The sequence below is a fragment of the Simochromis diagramma genome, unplaced genomic scaffold, assembly GCF_900408965.1.
Source record: "Simochromis diagramma unplaced genomic scaffold, fSimDia1.1 OVJJ01000005.1, whole genome shotgun sequence".
NCBI classification, from domain to species: domain Eukaryota; kingdom Metazoa; phylum Chordata; class Actinopteri; order Cichliformes; family Cichlidae; genus Simochromis; species Simochromis diagramma.
This window is the reverse complement of record NW_024387097.1, coordinates 1,457,045-1,470,699: the sequence shown is the minus strand read 5'-3', so window position 1 is coordinate 1,470,699 and position 13,655 is coordinate 1,457,045. Positions and strand designations below refer to the sequence as shown.

The following is a 13,655-nucleotide window of genomic DNA, read 5'->3' as shown; positions in this document are numbered from 1 at the left end:
GCACTTTGGTGTACCTTCGGTTTTAAATGTGCTATATAAATAAAGTTGTATTGTATTGTATAATCCAGTGGTATTTCATGGGTGGTTCCCAGCGCTTGTCCACTGAGATCTAAAAACTTACATGAATTAAAATATTCCAAAGGGATCTCTTCTTTCTTTTCAAGCAGCATTCTGCCATAAAGCTTCTCACCTGTGGGAATCAGTATGTCCAAAGTACTGCTTATGGCTGTCCTCTGTGTGACTATGATTTCACTGGTATCTGTAGCATGATGTTGATCATGGGTGAGTATGTGTCCCATTGGAAAAGGAGGGACCTGCTCGCAGGAGACTATATGCCAGAAAACTAAATGTGGTAGCTTTGCTTTGACTCTGACTCAAGCGCTTCCTCTCTCCCTGCTTTCCTGTTTCCTCTTCAGATCTAATAAAGGTGGAAGCCCCTCCCCCCAACAAGAAAGGAACTAAGAGGCTGTGAGGCAGGCAGCCTCTTATTAATAGATTTGATATACTTCATCTCAGCTTGCCTTTCTGTAAGTCACCGTCCACCAATAACATAACCTGTGTACAGAGTATTTCTGTTGTTTCACAACTCCAGTTAAGACTGTTTTTATTACTTGGATGTAAGATCCAATCTTTAGGTTTAAAACTATGTAAATATGTATGATTCCTGGTGAGACTCTAAGATGTAGGAATATGTATAAAATGAGTTTCCACGATACTTTTGGACTATTGAACAAGTCTGAACTTCCTACAAATCTTCTTCGGTTTTTGGTGCTGTACAGAAGCAACATTACCAAACATAGAAACTCCCAGTGACAGGGTGTTTTGTTCAGCTAAATGCTATGTTGTGCATTTAGCCATATCGTCAGCTCAGCTTCAGTTTTCTTTACCAGATATAAATGTTGCCAAACAGCTCTGTATATAATCTGTATGCAAATGAAAAGTAACATGCGCTCCTGAGGGCCACAAACACTCCTCTGCTCTATCAGGTCCCAAGCGAAGGTGAAAGTGAAGACAGATGCAGTGCAGACTTTATGAATTCCTTCTCCACCTGCACTCTGTTCAGGTTAAATCAGTAGGATGTGGTGATAAAAGCACCTTAAATCCACTGAGTAATGTCGAGCTGACTTCTCACGCATGACTTTAGTTTTAGTAACTTACCTTTTGAATTATTATCTTAGCTGATAACAGCTAGGGGTATACTGCCTCATGCTGCTGCCTGCAGGACATCTCTGATTGCACCATTATAAAATGGTGTTGGTGAAATAAAAATGAAATCCTGCTTGAAATCCTGTCAATGAGGCATTTTAAAGCATGTGCCACCTTACCATAACACAGCTCACTACCCAGCCAGGCATCTTTGCATGCACTTCCTCTTGTCTCTGCAGTGCTCACATAAAATGGTGCTCTAGATAAAGTCTCTGAATCTTTGGTATAATCTTGTGTAGGTCTACCTCATGCTATCAAAAGAACTGTGAGTCACTACAGGATTAACACAAGACCTCTGCATGCATTTGGATGCCATAGTCTCTTTTGTACAAGCCAACTCTGAGTAGGTTTTGTGGTGCATTATCCTGCAGGGGGGGGTTTCAGGGAGTGCTGTTTCCATAGAGGAAGGTTTGTTTGTTCTCTCTAGGTGTGTGATATGTGTCCACATGATTGCTAGGAAACAATGTTTCCAAGCAGAGCATTTCAACAAGTTGATCTGTATCATTCGCTCTCAGTGGTTTTAATATTGTGTCTGAATGCTTCACTCATATTAGAGTAAAAGGAAGCAACCTCTTGGTGACTAGCAAAACATGTGCTAGTCTCTCAGACAGATTAGCAAAATTTCTCAAATAATGGCTCAAATGCTTAGCAGCTGCTCACATTTTGGTGATGTTTTGCACATAAATCACTATTTGTGGAGGATTTCTGAATTTCAAATCTATGAGGTTCTTGCTGGATGCTTAATGTAAATAGTTACTGTGGATTTCTGTGTATGTGACAGTGGCACATTTGAGGTTTTTGCCAGTTTATCAAAGTTAATTGCTGTATTACCGTAACTGTCAGCTCAGTCCCATGCTAATATGAGTGATAGCCAACCGTCATTTTATTGCCATCTTGATTGACCAAAGTTGCTCTGAAGATGTTACCTGCCTGTGAGTAGCTGCCCACCTGGTCCTCTCCCCATCTTCCAGCAACCAAAGGCAATAAGATTTCATCTTTATTTTGCACGGTCACAGTAATTTTGGTCGTCCATTAATCTCCAACTGCTGTTTTACCTTTTTGCTGCAGTAAAAACAGCTCACAGCCAAAAAAATACTTCAAGTAAAACTAAAATATAAGTTCTAAACTACAGAGAAAAGTAGACACTCCCAAAACAACCATAACCACATACTGGAGGATATATGTGTCTGTCTGCCTACGTTTACTTTACAGGGAGTGCAGAATTATTAGGCAAATGAGTATTTTGTCCACATCATCCTCTTCATGCATGTTGTCTTACTCCAAGCTGTATAGGCTCGAAAGCCTACTACCAATTAAGCATATTAGGTGATGTGCATCTCTGTAATGAGAAGGGGTGTGGTCTAATGACATCAACACCCTATATCAGGTGTGCATAATTATTAGGCAACGTCCTTTCCTTTGGCAAAATGGGTCAAAAGAAGGACTTGACAGGCTCAGAAAAGTCAAAAATAGTGAGATATCTTGCAGAGGGATGCAGCAGTCTCAAAATTGCAAAGCTTCTGAAGCATGATCATCGAACAATCAAGCGTTTCATTCAAAATAGTCAACAGGGTCGCAAGAAGCGTGTGGGAAAACCAAGGCGCAAAATAACTGCCCATGAACTGAGAAAAGTCAAGCGTGCAGCTGCCAAGATGCCACTTGCCACCAGTTTGGCCATATTTCAGAGCTGCAACATCACTGGAGTGCCCAAAAGCACAAGGTGTGCAATACTCAGAGACATGGCCAAGGTAAGAAAGGCTGAAAGATGACCACCACTGAACAAGACACACAAGCTGAAACGTCAAGACTGGGCCAAGAAATATCTCAAGACTGGTTTTTCTAAGGTTTTATGGACTGATGAAATGAGAGTGAGTCTTGATGGGCCAGATGGATGGGCCCGTGGCTGGATTGGTAAAGGGCAGAGAGCTCCAGTCCGACTCAGACGCCAGCAAGGTGGAGGTGGAGTACTGGTTTGGGCTGGTATCATCAAAGATGAGCTTGTGGGGCCTTTTCGGGTTGAGGATGGAGTCAAGCTCAACTCCCAGTCCTACTGCCAGTTTCTGGAAGACACCTTCTTCAAGCAGTGGTACAGGAAGAAGTCTGCATCCTTCAAGAAAAACATGATTTTCATGCAGGACAATGCTCCATCACACGCGTCCAAGTACTCCACAGCGTGGCTGGCAAGAAAGGGTATAAAAGAAGAAAAACTAATGACATGGCCTCCTTGTTCACCTGATCTGAACCCCATTGAGAACCTGTGGTCCATCATCAAATGTGAGATTTACAAGGAGGGAAAACAGTACACCTCTCTGAACAGTGTCTGGGAGGCTGTGGTTGCTGCTGCACGCAATGTTGATGGTGAACAGATCAAAACACTGACAGAATCCATGGATGGCAGGCTTTTGAGTGTCCTTGCAAAGAAAGGTGGCTATATTGGTCGCTGATTTGTTTTGTTTTGTTTTTGAATGTCAGAAATGTATATTTGTGAATGTGGAGATGTTATATTGGTTTCACTGGTAAAAATAAATAATTGAAATGGGTATATATCTGTTTTTTGTTAAGTTGCCTAATAATTATGCACAGTAATAGTCACCTGCACACACAGATATCCCCCTAAAATAGCTAAAACTAAAAACAAACTAAAAACTACTTCCAAAAACATTCAGCTTTGATATTAATGAGTTTTTTGGGTTCATTGAGAACATGGTTGTTGTTCAATAATAAAATTATTCCTCAAAAATACAACTTGCCTAATAATTCTGCACTCCCTGTACTGTTGCCATTTTAAAAAATCCATATTGAATAGCTTTATTCCCCAACCCAAATCTATGAAGTCAGCTTGGAACAAAAGATAAGACAAGAAGCGTTCCACAGTGACACTAAAAATACTATACATATACTGTATATACATATATCTACATCCATATATACACCCAATCGTAAGCATGGTCAGTTTCACCCAATCATAAAACCACATAACACAGAAACAACAAAACAAGGTAGGGTGCAATAAAGTGCTGCAAGTGCAAGTCCGGACTCAAGTGTATCGCTCGTAATAAATGTTAACTACAGAAAGTTGTAGCCTGCTGTTCAACCCCAAGCCGGCAGGGGGAGCTCTGTATTAAACACTTACTGGTGCTACAATGTGCTTCAACTGTCAATAACAGCATAACAGAACTCACTTGTGGTACTGCATTCTTTCTATAAAACAATAACTGTCAGTGACTTTGTACTGTAGTATAAACACAACATTGAAGATAACAGTTAAAAGTAACGTAACCATAAACAATAAAACAAGAACATCTAAACAGCAGCACATGTCCCAAGGCATGATGGGAGAGAACTAGCTGTTCCCCCAACACGCCACAATATGAATATTCACAACAGTATGTATGTAAGAGTTTACTCCAGAAAATAAGGAGAAGCACAAAAGGTTCATTTAATTTGTAAATGTGTCGTTACAAGCTCTAACTTGGAATAATGTTGGTATCCTGCAGCGATTTCAGACAGTCCTGATTCAAGGTGCTCACATCAGATAATAATGAGCATCATTTCATATTTTTGTTGTGTCTATGTTACCCATAAACGCTTGTACTTTGGGATAGTTTACAACACTTGGTTTGGATTTTATTTTCACGCTTTAACAGCTTGAGCCACAGCTCTGTTGGCGCAGGACGAACAGGCCTCTCAATGTTCCAGCAGCACTGTTCCCACCAATTAACCCAGTGGAAAGGAGGAAAAACACCACAGGGTCAAATCATGAACATGCTGCGCGTGATCATATAAACTCCATCAGCTGTTTTCAGCCCATTGTTGAGCTTAAGACCTTCAACATGGTAACCAGAAAGCAGTCATATCGACTATAATGCCATTGTAACATACAAACCAAGGCTTGTAACTATGACAGAAGAAAAACACGTCACCCCACCTCTCCAGCACCCCTACCAACCACAAACAGACCCAGAGAGCAGCGCTCGGCTCCTTAGCAACAGTGGAGTAGGACTACAGTAACACGCCTGCTCCTAAAATCAGCGTTTGGGTGTGGATCCATACTCAGAGGAACATTACAAAATGGGATTTCATTCAACACTGCACTATGTGGTTCCTCAGGGAGACGTGCTGAAAGACTTGAACTAGAGCAGGTAAGAGCAGAACTTTTATCATAGTTAGAAAGTTGCTGAAAGACAGTCTAATGAACTGTAACTCTAACCACACACACATGCTTCTTGTTAAAACGCTGTAGATAACCCCGCAAGTCCAAGTGACTGAAACCAAAGGGCCAAATCCATTCCAGAGGTGCAGGCCGTCTGTTTTATTTTAAAATCCATGAGGCTGTTGAAGCAGGCTTGTAAAACCTGCGTGAACAGCTGGCCAGGATTGTCCCAGGTTAGAAACAAACGTCTGTCAGGTCTTCTTATACTATACAAATGGTTATTCTCTAATCAGTCTGCTGCTGGCCACAAAATGCAGCGTTATCTAGATAGTGTCAGTTCACAGCAGCAGTCTTTTCAAGATTCTTTATTTTGCGAGATAAAGACTCCACATTATTAAAGACATCATCTGCTATTAGCAAGCACCTGGGAAAAGTGGGGAGGGAGAACAGGAAGAGGCCGTCTGCATGACCTAGGGTGAGGGAGGGGCACCCAACTGTTACATGTGGTTGTGATTAGTAATATTTTATTTCTCTTAGGACCATACTGAGTTAGATACAGAAACAGAAGGGTTACACACTGAACAACATGACAAAGAGGACAGAAAGTACTGAAGGTTTATGTCTTCGTCTCGGCTTCTTCCATCTAAGCCTGGCATCCTCCTCTGTCACACCAACTCTCTGAATGTCCTCCTTCATTTATGAACCTTTGCTGAGGTCTTCCTCTTTTCCTCCTGCCTAGCTGCTCCATATTCAACATGTATATGGAGTATTGTCTACTTTATCCTCCATCCCTCTTCTGCACATGTCCAAACCATCTCTAACTTGACCTTGACATCTTTAAATCTGCAGCCTCCAGCTCTCTCCTGTCACTGCAGCCTTGTAAAGCTTACTTTCATTCCTTTTTCTTTCACTTCTGCTGCTTTTGCTGTCACAAATCATCCCTAACGCTTGTTTTCACCCACTCCACCATCCCTGCACGGTCTTTCACTTGTCTTGTCCATTGCTTTGACACCGGGCATTAAGTGTGGCAAGCTGATCTGAAACAAACAAACATGCACAAAATGAACTAAAGAGCACATTGGATTTTAAATTTCAAGAACAATCCAAATGTGATTTAAAGACTCAGTTTAATTCAGTTCAATTCATTGTGATTTATGCAGTGCCAAATCACAACTGTTGCCTAAAGGTGGTTTGTATTGGAAGGTAAAGACCGTGCGATAACACAGAGAACCACAATGGCCAGAGCCAGTAGCTGTTTCTGATACGGGCGACATGGGCAGTTGCCCAGGGCGGCATCGTGGTGGGGGCGGCATCCAACAAACACCCAAACAAAGACAGATACATCCATCCAGCCCTCCCTGTTTAGAATTATTTTTATCCCAGAGGTTGTGGGTTGACCCTGAGGTGATGCACACTCCTGAGTGTATTTTTGTTTTCGCTCCTCTCAGTCAGGAGGTTTGAATGGATGTAGGTTGACTCTAGGAGAACAGACCTCTGATTAACTACCACGCTAGCTAAAGGTTTTAATTTTAATTCTTTCTTCAGTCTAAGAAAACATACCAGGCGCATATATCCATATGCAAGCAAATGGATATCATGACAAAAAGCAACACTGTGAATTAGTGAAGGAGTAAAAGACTTTGCATTCTTTAAAAGAAGCATAAGAGTAACTAAACTGATAATCAGCCATTAGAAAATAAATCAGTATCTATTCGTATTTTCCATTTAGATCCTTTAGTGAGCATAAAAACTGCTGAATTTGCTGTTGTGTTGTCAGTCATGTGTTATAATACATTTCATATTTTGGCTTCATCTTGGCTGATTTTGGAAATTTTTACAGTTTTGTGGGAATTTTACACAAATGCTTTGTTACCAAAAAATTAAGTTTATTTGAAAATAATGTGCAGATGCAGCAGTAATGTTGCAGTCTCGATTTTATACTAGTACTCACCACCAAATGAAGAAGCAAACACACAAAAATGAGTTGTTTAGCGTGCACAGGAAACCAAAATAAAATGTTTTTTTTTTTTATTATTTATGACTTTTTGCATCGCTGAGACTTTAGATGAATAATTAAAAAAATGTAATTAATGTGGTACAGATGTCCCAGGCCCTGTGCACAGCCTACAGACTTCCTGTATGCAGAGTAAGAAATATTCAGGCCAGGCCATGTGGTTGACACATTATGTTGTAACATGTAAACCATGGTTTTACTCTGAGAATGCAGATTTTTTTATATATATATCTATACATATTTATATAGATATATATACATATGTTTCAGCTCCTACTCAGTGCAGATTCTTAGAAGTATTTTTTTCATGTAACTCCTTAATTTCATGAGAATTGCAAGGCCCATAAAAGTGCTTAATGTAATAGCGTTCAAAAACAAACCTAGTGAAAGTACATTTGATGCTCACTGCCTGTGTCCTGTCTGTCTTTGCATGTTTGCTGACAGATGAATGACAGCAGCACTGTGATAGAGGTGAAAGCATGAATGACCACAGTGAGCAAAGAAGGAACTTTCAGTCCAAATCCTTTCAAGCGGGTACAGGACTCCACCTCCTTCCACCAAGACTGAGGACGTCTACTGGCACGTGGCTTTCGTCCAGAGACTCTGAGCGTTTGGGCCTCCAAGGTGTGTAGTATCAGTTTTAAAATATCGTGAGTGCTCACATGGCCTCACTCCCTGGTATCTAGCGGTTCTGCGTCCCATGCTGCTAACTTTATTTCTCAGTACCTTCCAGTAATTATAAATTCCTGCTTGGCTTGTACATTCTCAGTCACAGCCCCAAAACTCTGGAAGCTTCTCCTTCTTCAGATTAGCTCCTCTACCTCACTATCAGTCTTCAGTTCCCAACTGAAAACATACTTCTTTTCATGAGGTTGTTCAGCTTCAGACTAGCTTTAACGTAACGTGTCGTTTTCTGCAGTGCTTATCTTTTACTTCTATTATTTTGTTATTATTGACTATCATTTATATATTATATTAGTTACTATATTTTTACTCAATTTTTATTTTTATTCCCTTTTCTTTGTAAATTATTTATATTGTTTTTTTATTTTATTTTACTCATGGTGCAGGACCTTGGTCCAGTCTTGACAACATGCTGTGATTGCAGTCAGTGTTTCACAGACCAGTTCCAGTGGAAAGATAAATATTCCTGTGAAATGGTATTCCATACGTCACATGTTGTAATGTTTTATCACAGTGTTTTATTTGACTTCAAGGAACAAATCGGATCCACGACAGTTCCACCTGTTACAAGACTTAACTGGCAACATTGTTGCTGCCTGATACCACAGCACACCTTCAGTTGTGATTAACAGTAAAGTTTTCTTTCTTTTCATTTTAGTTTACTTTATAAAAGTTTGAGCTTCCACTTAAGAAGGCACTCACAAGATATTTATCTCAATGTGGAATATGATGCCGCCATCTCCAGGGTCTCCCTTTTCCTTAACATACCTATAAAGGTTCTTTGGCAGTGGCACATTGATAACTAACCATAACCCAAAGGAAAAGACAAGTGTAAATGTCAGGAGAATAAAAACTGTCTTGTTTTGTGATGTATGGAGTTATTCTCATTTGTTTTGCTAAATATTGTATATAATATGATGAAGATTAATTTTCCAATTTTCTGTGACAGTGCAGGGGTTCTGCTGCCCCCTCCTGCAGAGGCCCAGCAGTGGAAGGGTGATCCCACAGAGCAGAGGGGGAGGAGATGAGAAACTGCTCAGCAGCATCAGGCTGAGGCTGGAAAGCAGCGCAAAACCAGCATCAAGGTCCAAAACTGGGAGCAGACCTGAGACGACCTCACAAAGTGGAGCTCCCACTGTGGGCCAAAGCAAAGATCCAGTCGATGAAAGAACAGGTGAGTGAATCCCAAAGCACGTCCAGTGCTAATGACGTTCACAATGTGTTTTCAGTTTTCACTCCACAGCAGGCACACAGCCTTCATTACATGTTACATTTGCTTAATTCTAGTGATTACTCTACACTAGATCCACAAATATGTTTGTTTAACAGGCCAAAAAGATGAAAAATGCTCCACACAACTCTATTTATTCTCACTTACACTTTGGTTTGAATATAAATATTTTTGAAAAGTTATTATTTCTTTAATTTTGCCTTGGCTCCATCATTATAAGATAACATGGGCCTATGTCCTGCAGTATTTGCTGCTGTTTATTTATTTATTTATTTTTCTAATAGGAAAAGTGGAATCAGTTCTTATGTTTTTAGTACAAAAGGACAACTGACTAATTAAACATCCGTGATGCAAACCAATACAATGCATAATACAAATAGAGAAAGCCAAGGTTAAGCCACAAGTATAACATAGTCATTGGCACTAAAAGCACAGTGAATATAAAGATGGGAAAATGTTGTTTTTCCACTGAATTGCTTGGAAGTTACACACTGCTTGAAATGACTTGCAGTCTTATTTGTGTGTACTTTCCTTTTAAATGCAGACATGCATGCACAGCTTAACATCACACTATTTAAAATGACTAATATTACAGTTATTTCTTCTTTCTATGATTTCACTGTTGTTTCAAACAAAACACATTAAAATCCCATTAAGTTCTAGGGGAGTTTGTATCATTTGGTCATGTGACATATTACAAAGCGCAGTCCTATAGTTCAGTCACACTAAAGTACAAATAGGATTGCAACCAGGAAAAATGTGTGATACATTCAAGTGTTCATATTCAGTATTCCAGTGCAGCGACCACCACAGTCAGAAGGCGATCGCTGTCCTGCAACAACTGCCTCGCTATTGATGCTAAAAAGTTCTGTTTCAACTTATGCTGGACTGAATTTAAGTAGTTCTGTGTTTGCAGAAATAAAAATAAGATATGTTTACAGTTTTTTTCCATATCATTAAAAACATTATTAGAAACATCTCATTCACAGCTTGAGCCCATTCAGTCCCACATTAACAGCAGACTGATTCTGTCTTATTGATACCAATCAAGACAGAATCACAGCCTCTTCAAATTCATCCATCCCACAGGCTTAGGCTTCAGTTAACGTCCCTCTGTTCATAACAATGTTACCATTTGGATCAATCAATTATAAAAGTTCTTAAACGAAAATGTCAAAATGAATCCTTTGAAATGTAACCTCATGGTTTTAAAACTATGATTTTTAAGCAAACTCAACCCTGACCCCAGTAAATGCTCTTTGAAGTAAGACGTAGATGTCATTCAGATTCATGTATAGGTATTTAAGAAACGTCTTTGATGTTCAGCTTTGAGAAATTCTGTAGTTTGATTGATGAAAATAAACCAGATGTGATTTGGGGATTTGATCAAACAAACACAATATCGTCTTTATTATTGAGAACTATCTGGTATTCATGTGTACGTTTAGCAATGATGGCTAAAGCTGCTGTTTTTTCACACTGCTAACCACTTAAAAGAGCTTTTGATCAACACACATGCACACAAACACAACAGCTTCCATCTGCCTGTAAATCTCTATAATCATATCCAGACAACATGCGTATATGAATTCTTCTTCTGGCTTTGGAGAGAAACAGATGTTTGTGGTGACTTTAGCAAATAATCTCATTTCATTGCCAACTGACATGAAAGTCTCTGTTTTGCATTCTTTCTCTATTATTCTATTGGCTTTGCTGTATTTGGATTAATGGATGTTTTTGCTGCAGTTTGGGTAATTGCCTTTTGGATATCCTCTAGTGATAAGCAGACACAGTTGTTCAGATGTAGTCATGCCCAATCTATCACCCAGATCAAGCGGTAAATGACATCTGCAGTGTAGATGTGTCTAAGTTCAAAGCTGCGTGTCTTAGAGTGATAAACTCTTTGAAACACATACTCTGCACAGAGACCTCGAGAACCCCCTGCGACAGCGAGAGGCCGGCTCGACACACGCATCCTGCTTCCACAAAGGTTTCAGAGCTCCATCTATATCTGCCGTCATCACTGTGTGAAGATGAGAAGCAGGACACAGACGGACGGGAGATGAGGTATGAGCACAGAGGCTGTTCTAAGTCATAGGAAACGATGAATCTGCATCACTTTCAGCTTTGTTTGGGATAAACATTTGTAGTTTTCACCCTCCTTTCCCAAACAGGTCTCAGAAGTGATGTCAGCACGAGGGTGGGGAGACAAAAACTATTTTCCCAAGCAATTAGAGCAACTGCAGTGCATGGAAAGTCATGTCCGCTGGGCCTAAATGGGATTTGTTATATCCATGGCATTATTCCATGCAACAAAGAAGGAAAAAGGATAAAGTTACAGGATGTTTTATAAAAAGAAGCTCTGTAAAATACCAGTGCAGTGACAGGGGGAGACCCTGGGATTCACTGGAACTGGGTGTTCATCAAGCACGTACAACATTGTCTTGTTTCTCAGAGCCAAGAGCAGAAATCCCACACAGCCGGGTGTAAGCAGAATGACTGCATATTATTCCCATCAGTGTGTTCAGCAGATAGGAGCTGATACTGGACCACGACAGAGCTGTGCTTATATAACATGAAACTGTATCACAAGAGGGTGTACGCAGAATTTAACCATTAAGAACATCTTCTTATTTATTTCAGTTTCTTCTTATTTATATTCTTGTTCTTGAGGAAGGAATATCTCAACCCAGTCGCTGGTAACATGCTGCCCCCTGCTGCTGTGAGTGTTTTTATTACATTTCTCAAAGGATCATCAGTAAAAAACAAAAACTTCCGAAAGGAACGATGGAATTATTGTACCATTACATCCTAGCTAGAGACGTTTTATTCCCGATGTGGTGAAGATCGGTGACAAACTAGAAAACAAAACATTAGTTAGCTTTTAAAAATAGTCTAAAACATCTCGTAGGAACAGCTAAGGTACTCCTGCATACGCACAAAAACATAAACTATACACTATGTACCACGCACACTTATCATACTGGTTCAAACTGGGACATACTCATTGTGTTTCCTTGCAGGAATTTGTCAGAGGAGACCAGCGGTGAAGAACGTGAGGTCAAACTAACCATCTCACACGTGTCACACACCAGTGAAGACGAGCCTAATCCAGGACTCAGCAGTCCACAGCACATCACCAACTGATCACAACCTTCTGAGCCAGTTTAACCCCAAAAGAATCACCACATGACCAGCGCACACAAACACACCTAATGAGGTGGTGTAGTTTCTCCTCAGATATATATCAACGCTCTGCTCTGAGAGCCGGGTGACCTCTGATGCACGACGGTGTTTATGCACTGCAGGGACACCTGAGAAAATGTCAAACTAATGAGATCTCTGTGGACAACCGACATGCCAACATATACTGTTAGTGGAGCAGGAGTGTTGTTTCAAAATGAAACCTGGACAAATGACAGCTGTAGCGACAAACTAGAAAAACGTAGAATGTGGAAAACGGAGAGCGTGAGGATGAAGAGAACAGGACACGGCTAACAAACAACCAAAGAGTTTATTAGAGCGATAGAAACCACAGAGTTCACTGAAGTCCTGTGACGAGCTGATCAAGCACTTCCAGACTGCAAACAGTCCGTTTGAAGGCCGTGTTACTCAGGTGTGTTCACCTGTAACTACAGCTACATAGGTTTGTCAATGACTTTGTACATTTTATTTTGTTATGCTCCACATTCAGCTTTTCTTCCATCCACACGGATGTTGGACTGATTTAGGATTCATGATTATTCAGTTTACCTGATTATGTGTTTTGTGTTGTAATAACTGAGAAGCCATCAATGAATAGAAAGAAGAATTTGTGTATTATTTTGTCTCGTTAAAGACGTTTGTTTCTTAGTATATAAAACAAATAACTCATTTGTTTTACTTGTATTTATAATAACTATGTGTGATTTTTCTGCGTCAGCGGTCCTTCTGGAAACAAATGATCCAAAGTACACAGTCCATGGTTGTCTGCTGACAGGCAGTCCGCTATCAGCTACAGCTGCTGCTGTTGGTGCACCTGGTGGTTATTGTAGTCACTGTTCTAACTTTAAGGCTTTATAAACCCAAGTGGCCAAGTTACAGGTTATTGCTGTACTTTAGTCTTTTAACATGAGAGTCAATAGGGACTCAGTGATGTGTCAGAAAACAATGAAAAAGCCTGTTTTTCAGTCACTCTCCTCTCTAAAGCAGCAGCCTTCTGTCAGGACAAGCAGGATGAGCAGTGTTCGATCAGTCATTACTCACGTACCGTCAGTCCTTTCTTTCATTACAGCTAAAACAGCGTCTGCCAAGTTTCTCTCATGACTGTTTGCATCCATCCTGTAAATTACTGCCATCTCGTGGCTCAATAAAAAAGGCAACCCAAA

At 40.2% G+C, this 13,655-nt stretch overlaps 1 protein-coding gene across 1 annotated transcript; it reads left to right on the top strand.

Annotated features, from left to right (window-relative positions):
* Nucleotides 1-4,752: 4,752 nt before the first annotated feature.
* Nucleotides 4,753-13,655, top strand: LOC120743020. The gene is made up of 5 exons (XM_040046577.1): nt 4,753-5,348; nt 7,818-7,997; nt 9,007-9,231; nt 11,214-11,355; nt 12,312-13,655. Exons 2-5 carry the CDS (start codon nt 7,853-7,855, stop codon nt 12,433-12,435), a joined length of 636 nt encoding a protein of 211 aa, XP_039902511.1. The 5' UTR covers nt 4,753-5,348; nt 7,818-7,852; the 3' UTR covers nt 12,436-13,655.

Coding starts and splice junctions, on each gene's coding strand:
- LOC120743020 (XM_040046577.1), top strand. CDS start 7,853: ATGAATGACCACAGTGAGCAAAGAAGGAACTTTCAGTCCAAATCCTTT. Junction 7,998..9,006: donor TGAGCGTTTGGGCCTCCAAG/GTGTGTAGTATC, acceptor TTTCTGTGACAG/TGCAGGGGTTCTGCTGCCCC. Junction 9,232..11,213: donor TCCAGTCGATGAAAGAACAG/GTGAGTGAATCC, acceptor TACTCTGCACAG/AGACCTCGAGAACCCCCTGC.